Here is a 13,567-nt window from a genome sequence, read left to right on the forward strand (position 1 = left end):
TTTCGGGAGATTACCCCAGCACCAAGATGTTACCATGCGATGGAAGTATTGCCAAAGACCTTTATATTCGATTCTTATAGATTTATAGATAAAAAGCATTGCAAGTGCCCTCGATTTTCACATTGTGAACTTTTTAAATAAGGTCTATGAAACTGAAATGTCGCCCTCACCCACATTCAAGAGAAAGTTATCTCTTGTTTCTAAATGACAAGCTGTGGTCTTTGAGCTCCTACATGTGAAATGATGCTTGTATTTTGACATTAAAATAACGTCCTTTGTGCTATTCTTTCAAAGTTAATTAAAGATAGTTTTCACGTACCCAAAACAAGTACCTAATATTTGTGAACGATAAGTAACACGCTCTCCATACCATTGGCCAACCTTATTATAATATGTGTATTTAAAGACATTGATTATACACGGTGTTGATTTCTATTATTATTTTAACATGTCTTTTAATACCTCACAGTTACTTATGGGATGAAGATGTAATGAACAAATTCGACGGCATGTTTCACAGTATCTATTAAATATCTTTGAATAAAAGGATCTATATTATTTCTTGCTTCATCGAGTTATACGACTTATTGTATGTTGTGTGAAACATGGAATGTTAACCCCTCCTATATTTCCTACTTTAACCAACCTTCTATCATCCATTTCGTTCATTTGATCGTTTTTTACCATCTTAAAAGAATATTAATTATGTCTTAACGTCGCTAACTTTTAAACATTATTGTTATTTAACAAAAGTCACGTCTTCCAACATTCCTACTCTTTTACAACAATCATATTCTCAAAGTTGGTCAGCAAGTTGAATTGGCCCTCTCATTTATTATAATATCACTTTCTACCCCAACATCATCTCTCAGAATAGCTGCTACCTCACAAAGATGGTTTCATTTCATACGTTCCCGTGTTCCTCGTAAGCGATATCAAACTATTAATTGGGGCGAATCAGTGTTTTTTTTTAAGGAAATGGATTGCCCTTCGGTCGGTGCCTCCTATGTTGGGTGTGGGTATGTTAGGAGCATAACTTATGGAAAATTGTACAATCTGAGGGATTTGTTAACTATAAATTAGGTTAATATTAAGTCTAAGCGCAAATGTGCTTCTTTTAAATGTTGATGTTAGGTTAAAATGAGGAAAGTGGTGAACACCCCCACTCGTGAATCAGCTGCTGTGATAACAATATCCACTGAGATCGACATAGAACTTAAACTAAAGCAAGTCTTCTAAACTTCTTGACTCGTAAGTAAGCTCACCGCTGTCATATCGCCGATCCCGAAGAAAGATGATGAATGCTTCAACGAGAAAACAGGAAGAAAGAAATATCACTAATAGTTCGATGAGCAGTAACGTGATTAAGTTAGATCGCTTATCTATCAGTACCAAGTACTTGTTCATCTCACCCGTTACATATCTTTGAATACAAAATATGTGACACTGTAACGCCAACATGAATACATAAAAGCCTGTTCATTACGCATGTTCATGCGGTGTTTGCGTGTGAGTTGCCCTCGCTCTCTACTTTGAATAAAATGATATTTATTTAAATGATTAGATTATTTATTATTACGTATATTTTTTGAATATGGTGTAAATGTGTGGGACAAAATACAGTTAGTAGAACCTAAGCCAACATTGTCAAGTGAATTATATGTATTCATTTCCAATGAATACCGTGTAATTCTCTCAATCCGCTGAATGTAAGCGTCATTAGACTTGGGAAAAGGGCAAACCACAAATCGTTTAAAGGTACAAAAGAAGCGCGCCATTATATTGAGCATTGCAGTTAGCATTTACCTGCAGAGACATAGAAAATAGATAAAGATGAGTAGGACGTAACGGAGAATCACGTTTGAAGCATATAATATCAGCGTAGCCAGGGGATGGCGTTTGGGCCGGAGGGGTTGGTGAACCTGTAGGCGAACTGGCCTTTGTTTTTAGAAAATTAGTTGATTGGATAGTGCACTGTTAAAAAAAATTGTAAATTTACAGTAAATTCCTGTCGATTTTTACAGAAAAAGCCGGTTTTCTATATTTACGTGTAAACGTCTGTTATTTTCACAGACGTTTTCTGTACAGCAAGTGGTTTACACAAAATTGTAGTATTTTTCCCTCCAAAGAAAATTTACAGGAAAATCCTGTAAAATTTTACAGAATATGTCAGTTTTTAATATTTACATGTAAAATTCTGTGATTTTTACAGACGTTTTATGTTACAGCAAGTGGTTTACAAAAAATTGTAGTATTTTTCCCTCCAATGAAAATTTACAGGATAATTCTGTAAAATTTTCCAGAATAAGTCAGCTTTTTATATTTACATGTAAAATTCTGTGATTTTTACAGGCGTTATGTGTGTCATGTTCTTTACAGAATAAGTTTGTTTTGCAATCTAATGCATGTAAAATTGGAATTTGAAGAGCGTTATACGGAAATATTCTTGAAGGTGGAAACACGTTACCAATATACAATGGTATACAACAAACTCCATCGTGCAGTAACATTACCGTTTGGCAAAGAAAAGAATGAAATCCAACCATGAAGCTATTACCGATAGCTCCATGATCCAACCCACAATTACCAGTTAACTTTGTCCCTACAGTCGTTTTCTGCCTTAGTGTTACATAAACTTACATTTGAGCAACAACCCCCACCCCCGTGAGGCTCATCAATGACCCTTAATTGTCCAGCGAACGAAAACAATGTGAAAGATAACCTTGAAGGGTCTGTAGGTCAAATATGTGAAATCTAACCATTTCAAGAGTTTTAGTAACGAATTACTTGTAAATGCCTAACGTGTTAACTAATGAAAACGACATAGATGGTACTGTTCCAATTGGTTTACTGTTTGTTTAAGGAGTATACAACTTCCGAAATCCTATCAAAACAATTACTGATGTGAGCTGCCAAGAATACAATGCCCAGCCTTCAAGATGTAGTCTAATTCATTGTTTTAATGTTAACTTGTATTGTCAGTACAACATGAACCGATGACAATTCCGTGTGCTCAATGTACGGTCACACATGCAGCTATTTATAGCTAAATGGGTCACCGAACGTATCAAAATGTTGTTAAATATGTCTAGTTCAGCAAATGTCATTTCATTCATCTGAACCACCACCCCCCCCCCCCCCTCAACCCCTCCTCCCATTCGACCCAGCCGGTCTAGCTCGATGATTGGCGTCAACGTGTCTGTAACAGCTATGACGTCTCGCGCACAGGCGGGAATTATTTTGATACATGGGCGGCTGCCGTTGGCTTTCCCGGAAAACTTGGCTACAGTCCAGCATGCAGTCACATGACCCAAGTTGGCGCGCGATGAACGTCCAGTATATGCTGCGCTGTTCTGTACATTATGATTGATCGCATCTCGCATTAACGTACGTATGAAGTGTATAGATTGCACAATACAATACTACAGCGCTTCAAAGTACGTCGACACGAGAGGAAAACAACTGCCGTTGCTGTCCAGTAGGCTACGCACATTTCCACACCAGAACAAGACTTCATTGAGTACTTCGTCAGACGTGAGTGGTAAATTTATTTGAACCATATGCCACATTTGCATTATTATTATCAACAAAACAACTTTGAAAGTCTGGTCATAACAAAAAGTTAGTTTATATTTTAGTTATAACCGTAGGGCCCCAGTGCCTATAACGTAGACTAGACGAACGATAATTAAGAGTTAGACTATCACTATAGAAACACTGGCGCTGTATTAGACAACCTATCGTCGCCCTACCGTGCATTTTGATATGTGCGTGTGAAGCTTAGCCTTGCTTCATGTTGTTTAGGTTAATATGATATAATATTATAAGGGTGGGTACATTGTAACTTGTAAGTTAATTGGTGCTGATAGCCTACATACATGGATGATATTGGCTCTCATGTGGCATGTAATATGAAGTCTTTAGATTAGCAAAGGTTAATTAGCCTTTTAGAACATGACTGAATTTGAAAAGGCATAATTCATGTTTCTTTCAAATGATCAGTTTTGATTAGCTCCAATCAATAGTGAAGCAGGGCAGAAATGTACACCTGTAAAATATGCAATACACTAACAGCTACTATCCGTAGCTATGTTGATCATGTGAGTTCCCATAGGAATATACCTCGAGTGAGATTTCCATGTTGTTTTGTTAATTGTGGCTATACCCTATCAACTTTTGCTGCAATGAAGATTCATGTGACTAGGTATCACCGCCATCTTCAAAAGCAAACAGCAATTGCAGCAAATCTTCAGTCAGTTAACCTGTCATTGATTTGTACGTATGAAATCTGTCAAAAAGAACTCACAGATCTGTCCTCATATTTGGCACACTTAAAAGCACATATAAGAAAAGGCCAAATTGTATCTTGTCCATATAAGAAGTGCAAAAGAGATTTTTCAAAAACCAGTTCATTTACAGCACATTTGTCACGTTGTCACAGAAACTGGGGAGCTGTAAACATTTTGGAGAAATACAAACTTTCTACTTGTGATCATTGCTCTTTGGATCAAGATATACCTCTAGACACTAACTGCTTTGATGTGTCTACAGAGACTGATAGATTTGTCCGTGAAAATGACATAAGCTGTGATTTCGAAAACAGTAACAATTGCCAAGGTAGGGCGCAAGAAACAGGTCAGTCTAGGCTTCAATTTCAACAAAATTTTGCCTTGTTTCTTCTGAAACTTCAGGCAAAACAACTTGTTCCATCACAAACAATTCAAATGATTGTTGAGGAGCTTCAAACTATTCACAGTTTATGTCAAAAAGATCAGGTTTTGAAAATTACTCAAAAATTGAGAGATGAGGGTTTAGCAGAAGAACGTATCAAATGTGTAGCCGATTATATGAATGAGATAGATGCATGGATTGCTATTGATAGTTGTAAAGGAAAACTCAGAACACAGCACTGTAGAAAAGAGTACTATAAATCAGCATTCAAGTTTGTTGCTCCAATTGCAATATCACTAGGGAGAGATTCAGCACAAAAAATGCATTACTATCATTACATTCCAATCAAGGAGAGCATTCAGTTGCTCCTTTCAGATGATTTTGTGTTGGGACAATGTCAAAGTAGGCACCAAAGTGAAGACTCATCTGTTCTTACTGACATAGTGGATGGTACAGTTTTTAAAAAAAATAGTTTGTTTCAAAGTTGTGAAAGATCTTTATCCATCATTCTCTATCAAGACTCATTTGAAATTGTAAACCCACTTGGGTCGGCAAGAAAAAAACACAAAATACTAGCAATGTACTTTACACTTGGAAACATCCAACCTGAGTACAGATCTGTTGTTGATGCAATGCAGCTTGTGTTTTTGTGTAAAGAAGTTGATTTTAAGGTCTTTGGGCAGCAGAAGGTTTTTGAGAGAGTGATAAATGATTTGAAAACATTAGAGGAAGTTGGAATAGAAACAAATGACGGGGTGGTCTGGAAAGGTGCGCTGTCTTGTATATTAGGGGATAATTTAGGTTCCCATTGTATTGGGGGTTTCATTGAGAGTTTTTCAGGAACTAACATGTGCCGCTACTGTTTAATAACTTCACATGACTTCAAATGTAACGCACCATATGCTGTTGGGAAGCCTAGAACCAAGGAGGAGTATGATTCTTGCATTGCACACCTTGAAGATCATGAAGAAAATCATCATCAAGGAATTAAATTTAATTCATGTTTTAATTCTTTGAGGTATTTTCATGTGTGTGCACCTGGTTTGCCACCATGCCTGGGGCACGACTTGTTTGAAGGAGTTGTTGATTACGATGCAGCCATGTTTATTCAATACTGGATTAAACAAAAACATTGGTTCACATATGCAGATTTGAATATAATGTTGGTACAGTTTAAATTTCAAGGACGCGATGCAAACAATAAACCTGCATTTGTAAATTTATCAGGTAACCGCTTAGGTGGTCAGGCCGTTGAAAACTGGAACCTTTTGAGACTTCTTCCAATTATTTTGAGTGCATATGTTAAAGATCATAATGACCTTGTATGGAGACTCTTTCTTCTTTTACGAGAAGTTGTTGAGTATGTGTGTTCTCCAAAGATTTCACATGAGCAACTTGCATAATTAAGGGTGATAATGGAGGAATACTTGACTGAGAGAAAACGACTCTTTGCTGATACTCCCCTCAGACCAAAACATCATTTCCTGAGCCACTATCCAGATTTAATTATTAAGTTTGGACCATTAATGAGAGTGTGGACTCTACGCTTCGAAAGTAAGCACTCCTATTTCAAACGTTGTGCCAGATCTGCACAAAATTTCATCAATGTTACACAGTCTTTAGCAAATCAACACCAGTACTTTCAAGCTTATAACAGCTCAGGGAAAATATATCCTGATAGATTGGTTATTGAAAATGCCACATCCCTCAACATAGAATGTTTCATGCCTGAAATAAAGCATGCTTTGCAGGCAGCAAATGTAAAGTTTGATGATTCTGTTATCAGTGACAGAGTTCAGATGTTTGGCACTTCTTACCAGAAGGGTTTCTTTGTAATATGTCAGTGTTCTGATACATGCTTTTCAAGTCTTAAATTGGGTTGCATTTTGTTTGCAGTTGTTGAAAGCCAAAATATTGTGTACCTTGTCGTAAATATGCACAGTGGATCATTCAATCACACCACTGGAGTTTACTGTTTGCAGCCTTTGAATATAGTGTCTTGTGTGCAGATTTCTAAGCTTGCTGATTATTTTCCATTGTCGGCATATTTTGTGAGAGGAAGGCTTTTGCTTTCACTAAAGCATAAGCCATTAGCTGCAGTGCTTTTATAGGCATGTAAGTGGCAAATGCTTTACAACTGGGGCGTATTTTCATTGACTTAAGATGGTGCAATGTATCATCTTCTCTTAGAACCATGCTAATGAACTTGAAGCATTACATACATGTACTTGTTAAATAGCTTATGCATTTGTTGATATTACTGCAGAAAAACTGTTGTAAAGTTAGGAAATAATTATCAATTAATATCTAATTAAGGCTTTGTGTTTACATGTAAAGTGCCTTCCATTTAAAGAACTATGTTTGAGTGCAAGCTCAATTATGGAACAACTAGGAGTATATAATGGGCCTTACAAAGAAACTTATAGTAAGCAAATGTGGCATATGAATTATTCTGAATTGAGAAGGAACTAAAACCTTCACTTCCATTACTCAGGTCTGAGGTTCTCTTGTTAAAATGAGCGTGTCAGAACAATCAGATGATACAATTTGTCTTGAAGATGTTGCTTCATCCATAATGCAGCATCTTCCTTCACTGCCACTTGAAATGGTGGACAAAGTAGTTGAACAGCTCCTGGCTGCTGGTGTGGAAAGTGTGTGCGATCTCAAGCTGATCACTGATGATGACCTTTCCAGTGTACTGAAGCCAATACAGAGGAGAAAGCTGTTACTAGCATGGGCAAACAAGGCAGGTAAGCAGAAATATAATTGCACTTTCTAAATATGATTATCCTCCTTTTTTTGAGGAAAGGGGAGGTTAAGAAGTAAGTTACAAGAGGAGATGGAAAAATGTCTAAATAGTAAGTACATGTGATACACAGAAGTTTCTCTTATTGTCTAAGACAGTTGCTGGTACCACAAATTGAATAAGGAAACTGGTCACATAGTACATCATTAGCATTTTTGTAATTCTCTAAAGAAAATTTTCTGGTTAATTATTAGTATTATACATTAGATTTGAATTTTTTTAAGTAGTTTTCAAGTAGTGAGCAAATAGAACACACAGAAAACACCAGGTCAAACTAATGAAATGATACACCACATACCCAAACTAAAATATTTATCATCAAGAAAAGAGGAAACCCTTCTTTTTAATTCAAATTAAACATAGAACATACGTTCTATGTTGTTTGTAGAATATGTTGAAGTTCATATGGGAGTATGACAAGGCTAAAGGTCACCTTGAAAAACAACCACTATGGGGTAGTATGGGGTACCTCAACTCTGGGATCATACTTGGCCCCCACTTTGGGGTCCAAATAAGCGGGCACTATGCAAACGTCTGCAGTGACCAAATAATGCCATTGACGCAACAATTTGATATGTATGAGTGTTACTTTGCCCCAAAAACACTTGTATCCAATAATCAACAAAAATTGCCCCAATAATTTCACACTTCGGCTATACTGATTGAAAGATGCAGAGAACTGTGGCAATGGCTTGCTTTCCATACAGTATAAGAATACACCTTGACAACTTAACAAACTATAAAGCAAGCCTTGTCCGATGCTTATGCACAAGGTCCATATGGCATACGGTACGGTGTGTACATGTGTACAAAGCCATTGCCTACGTCAACAAACAAGCAGCGACTTAACCTATAATATAATAATAATAATATATAATAATAATAATAATATAATAATAATATACAGGGTTTTTGTTAAGAAATGAAGTAGGTGGGTCAAGTTGAAAAGTAGACGGGACTGTCTGTACGCGGACATGGGGGAGGGGTCTAAGCCGGAAAATTGCAATTTAAAAAGTCTCTAGATGCAAAATGGTTCAATATACAGTTGTTTGGTCAATGATATTGCCCCCTCCCAATCACCCCTTTCTTCTGTCCTATTTTTCTTTTTTTCTCCTGAATTTTTTTATTGACACTCGGGTCATGGAGCCTAGGGAGGTAGCTTAGCAAGGGTGTGACGCACTTGCTGCATTAAATGAAGTGCGATCATAACAAAATGATAATAGGTCTACGGTACCTACAAAGTGAGTAGGATTTTACTGCCAAAAAATACCAAACTAGGTCTGTGATAGAACCTTCTGTTTTTTATTCAGCTTTTATCTCTGTTGAGCAACAATTTGTATGTCAAGAGAAGCCCTTCGCCTACCTCTACTCTCACCCACCCCTCGGCCTCATCTCCTCGACCATACTACTAATGTTCAACTTCTTGTAGTTTTTACCAACAGTTAACTGCTGTGACAGTTTCAATCACACCTGATCTGGTTGTGGGTATTTATTCCTCTCGATTTTTTTCGTCATTTTTTTTTTTTTTTTAATTTTTTTTTTTTTTTTTTTTTACTGAGCGTCGCAAAGTAGCCGGGTCATGTACGTGCAGTAAGCGGGTCATTTGACCCGGGTCCCGGCTACTAACGAAAACCCTGAATATAATAATAATATAATATAATAATATATATAATATAATAATAATATAATATAGTAATAATATAATAATAATAATAATAATAATCAGCAGTTATTTTTACGACGCTTAAGCGACCACAAATGTGGGAGAAGACCGCATGGGCTTATGAATTACAACTTACACGTCGGTTGGCTTCCAATTCAACATTTCAACTCAAATTTGGAATCTTTTCAATTTAGAAAGTCATTTCAGATGGGAAAACCGTAGATTGCTCTTGGTTGAAAAACCCACCTTACTATGACCCGGCCGGGAATCGAACCCCGAACCTCCCGATTGCTAAGCCTCATTGCTTCAAATGCCACCGCCTTTATCTTCTCGGCCACAGCAACCTAAACAGACGTGTCAGAGAATGCCCCTGTTGCCAATTGAAGATACGCTTGATTCGATAGATTGCGAGCTTGAGTGCTGCCCCTGTTTGTTGTGTAAATGCTGATGTTCTGTGAGTGTCCAAAAAACTAGTACCTTAATGCAATAACTGTCTGTTATCAGGAAATAATTTATCAAGGTTGTTTATTCATTTCATATCATCTACTTTCATTGATGTGACATATTTTCATTCTTAAAGAAAAGTTGCTTGGATCAGAATCTTCACAATCATCTGAACCCGACTCTGTGGCCAGTTCACCAGGCTGCAGCTGGGTGCCCAGTTCAGCAGGATCAAGTCCAGCAGCGGTAATTGCAGATTGGGCAGAGTCATTTAAAGTTGATTGGGATAAAATGCCTAAAAGCCTTACAAAATCACTCCAGAAGAAAAAGAGACCCACTCCCAAAGATCGGCGTGAAATGATCAGAATATTATGCAATGACATAATGAAAGTTGAGTCAAGTCCAGGACGAAAGCACCTTTCTATTATTGCACAGAAGATCGTTCGTGAGTTTCCAGAACCCTTTAAAGATGACATTGAAGGACTTGTTGTTGGTAGTGGATATGCATCCCTTCTTACACAGTTGGAAAACCGTATGAGCAATATCAATAGAGGCAAACTTCACCTAAATGTTGGTTACCCCCTGTTTGTAGAGGGTGAACAGAATGAAGCACTAACAAAGAAGCGTAAACTCAGCACCTCATATGGCTGCAAAAACTGGCAACCAGAGGACCTACCTGAAGGGGAGGATCGAGACACGCAGAGAAAAAAGATAGATGACTTAAAGGTGATGCATGAACTTAACATATGGGATGACAATGAGGTTGTTTTCCTCATGAAAACTGTATTTCCAACCATCCGTGCCAAGATAAACAGTCAGCAAGTTCCTGTATGTGCTCTCCTTGATGAATATCCTTTCTTGTTTGAGGAGGTTGGGATGATGGGACATTTTGAAGATTTAGTGGGCATCAAACTGAAATCAGTTCTCACTACAGCTTTTATAGATAAAAGTCCACGAATTCAGAAGTTTCTGCAAGTGTCAGCAAAGAAGAAGAAGGAGGTGCAAAATATAATAGCTGATGTGGAGAGTGCTAAGAAGGAAAGTGGTGATCATTCCCCTGATGTTCCAGGACTTATTCTCCTCCTCTGCAATCACCTTGGAGATAAATGGGACGATCTTTTCTACCTTGCAAAGGTAAGAAGTAGCTACCTTTTTAAATCATTAAGCTTGTGAACAGTCTCAGAATAGCACTATTTGTCTGTGTTTTTGTGTTTTGCTCTGGTTTGTCGTTCTTAAACTTACAGTTATGTAGATGTATTGGTCAAGTTGATTGACTTTATAACGATTTTCCTCTGCGATGTTCACTGTTTGTAGGTCAGCTGTAATTGTTGTGTATTGGGACTCTGAAGTCCAAAGTTCAGTACATCATATGCCATCAGTTAATTAAGATCTTCCCCATTGTCATCATTTTGATTTCAGGGATACATATTGTCCCTCAGTTTCATTGTTTTATGTTATGCTTTGGAAGAAACTCCTGTTTCCCAGATGGCATCTTGAATGTTTTGTCCCACTATATAATAAGATAAGTATTCCAAACAATTTAATTGTTCCTACATTTACATTATGTTCAGGAAACCAGTACTGTGCAGAATATCACTAAGGATCTGAAGTCAACATCCCCATGCATCATTATTCAAGGTGAGAAGCATTTGGAGGATTTTGCTCTAAGATGCATTTCCTCCAGTACATATACACTGCTCTTTTTCCCTTTTTGGTTTGGATGATAGTTGTAACGATTGAAATTTGTGATGGTGAGTATGTGTGCGTGTGTATGTATTTTACTGATGCCTACCTTGTAAACACAATTTCTCATGAAAGGAAGCTTAGACAGATCTCATAGTTGGCATGTGGGTGTACCCGATAGAGTACAAGAAGCCTATTGTTTTTGGCAAAGGTCAAAGATCATTTGGGGTCAACAGAGGTGAAACTGAATACTTTGTAAACATGATATCTCAAGAAGGGAATCTTGGACAGATCTCAAGTGGTATGTAGGTGTGGTCACTTGAATCAACAGGGGTCAAAATTTGGGAATCTTTGATTAGAGAAACTTAGGAAGTTATATGATGGCAAGTGTGTCAATGACACCCCATAGTGCACTATCACCTGTGGAAGACAAAGTCATGAGTCCATATGAGATTTAACTGGGAAAACTCTGTTACTGCATCAATTCAGCATGTATGTGTGCATTTGATGCTCAGCATGTAACATGAAACTCAAGTACTATAGCCCATTTTTGACTTCATATGTGGTAAAAACATGTTGGTTGACCATTGCAACATTTTCAATGTCATTTTTGTGTTGCTGGGGGTGCCTCAGTAAATCGATATATCAGATAAACTGTTTTTTCTTTCATATCCACACTGACAATATTGAAATCTGCCATCAACGAATATATCGAAATACCAAGTGCATCCGAAACAAACCTTGAATACCAGTAATAAAAATATTGAATAAAAAATAATGACCCATTAGTGCACGCGAGTTGGAGTATATTCACGCTGCAACTGTAAAGTAGTGGTAGTCATAGCAGTGGCATTAACTTTAACTGGACATTCTCTTAATAGTTCTAATTGATATTTATTTTTTGCAGGTCCAAACATGTACACTGGAAGAAAGTTTATGTTGGCAGTAGATATGGTTATTGTTAATGACCACATTCAAACTTTTGAAAGTGCAATGACCATGCTGTTTGCAATGTTTTTCATCTTAAACATTGAGTATCCATCTGAAGGTGCAACTTTAATGGAGTTTATCCAGCGGTGAGTAGGCTGAAAGTACCCTAGTAATAGTTAACCAATGTTATTTTGTGTGGACATTCCCTTGACATGGAATGTAAGAGTGTATGCATATTATTAGCCACCTTCCAAAGATCAGCCGATCATAAAGGTACCAATAAAGAAAAAAATCAACAAATTGCAGTTAACTCTACTCCTACGCAGATCATTGAAATAAATCATACTCTGTTCTCAGTTACAGCTGATTTACTTATTTTGTACTATTTGTTGTGGTCCAAGAATAACAGCAGCTTTGGTAACCTTTTGTAAACATTGATGACCTTTACATTATTTTCACCAATGGAAAGTTAGTGTAAATAGTTGAATGGCATGTTTTATTATTTTGGAAAAGGGTGGTAATGTATGAGTTTGGTTACTTACTGAGAACACCTGCACAATTTGTTACAACTATAGGGTATCAGCTTAAACTGAACAAAATTGAAATTAAAAGAGGATTCACAAATTAGCTCTTCTTTTCAGATCATGATTTCCTAGAAAACTGTTGAATTCCAAAGGCTTGCAAATTAAGACAGGTATCCAGCTCAATTGCTTCTATCAACGCCAGTGAGCACACATACAATTGGAAACTGAGTTGTGTCACATCTTACTATCATGTATGACATACTGTAGTGTAAATTTGGGACCAAGGGAAATTAATTGTTAAATGGTTTAATAATTGCAAACTTATTTGAACTTTATGACTTCACAGTTCTAATTTTGCTCCTCTTTGCAGCTGCTTTGTTGGATTAAATCCAGAAAAGGGAAGAAAGACCCCCAAATCCAAGAAGAGCTATCCTGTCAACCCAAAAATTTTGGCTTTGGTTGGAAACCTGAAGGAGTTTGAGTCAGATTGGACAGTCTAAATGCTTTTCAGGCACTTCCCGTGATTGGTCACATTAGTCTGACAATTTGGTAACTTTGGATTATAAATCTAGGTCACTTGGTTGATTTAAAGTGTTCCTAGTTGAGAAAATGTTAGCGAGCCTCTTGAGCCTCCTTAACTGGAACCATAGACTCTCCAGCTACAGAGAAGTCTCTTTTACAAATGAACAGTTAAACATTTATACAGAGTTCAAACTATTGTGTTTAACTTTGTTGGTGGATATTTACAAGGTTTTACTTGTTGACAAAATTGTTAAAGACTATTATTTGGTGCTATCATGACACCTTTCCAATAACTCCATAAACTCTGAAACTCTTCCAAGCAGGTTC

The 13,567-nt window shown here is 37.0% G+C and overlaps 1 protein-coding gene across 5 annotated transcripts; it reads left to right on the top strand.

Moving 5' to 3' along the window:
* Positions 1 to 3,197: 3,197 nt before the first annotated feature.
* Positions 3,198 to 13,271, top strand: LOC139975704 (uncharacterized). Of its 5 annotated transcripts, none has more exons than XM_071983804.1 (6): positions 3,199 to 3,534; positions 7,253 to 7,421; positions 9,721 to 10,715; positions 11,153 to 11,219; positions 12,172 to 12,340; positions 13,089 to 13,271. In XM_071983804.1, the coding sequence occupies exons 1-6, from the start codon at positions 3,394 to 3,396 to the stop codon at positions 13,216 to 13,218; spliced, it is 1,671 nt and encodes a 556-aa protein (XP_071839905.1). In that variant the 5' UTR covers positions 3,199 to 3,393; the 3' UTR covers positions 13,219 to 13,271. The 5 variants fall into 5 exon arrangements, with proteins under 5 accessions (XP_071839908.1, XP_071839905.1, XP_071839906.1 ...); XM_071983805.1 differs by having other exon boundaries at positions 3,396 to 3,534; positions 7,166 to 7,421; XM_071983806.1 differs by having other exon boundaries at positions 3,409 to 3,541; positions 7,166 to 7,421.
* Positions 13,272 to 13,567: the final 296 nt, after the last annotated feature.

The sequence above is a fragment of the Apostichopus japonicus genome, chromosome 11, assembly GCF_037975245.1.
Source record: "Apostichopus japonicus isolate 1M-3 chromosome 11, ASM3797524v1, whole genome shotgun sequence".
NCBI classification, from domain to species: domain Eukaryota; kingdom Metazoa; phylum Echinodermata; class Holothuroidea; order Aspidochirotida; family Stichopodidae; genus Apostichopus; species Apostichopus japonicus.

What these genes read in the sequence shown, in the direction of transcription:
- LOC139975704 (XM_071983804.1), top strand. Translation starts at nt 3,394, where the DNA reads ATGAAGTGTATAGATTGCACAATACAATACTACAGCGCTTCAAAGTAC. An exon ending in AGCATGGGCAAACAAGGCAG is followed by an intron (nt 7,422 to 9,720) that starts GTAAGCAGAAAT and finishes TCATTCTTAAAG; the next exon opens with AAAAGTTGCTTGGATCAGAA. An exon ending in ATCTTTTCTACCTTGCAAAG is followed by an intron (nt 10,716 to 11,152) that starts GTAAGAAGTAGC and finishes CATTATGTTCAG; the next exon opens with GAAACCAGTACTGTGCAGAA.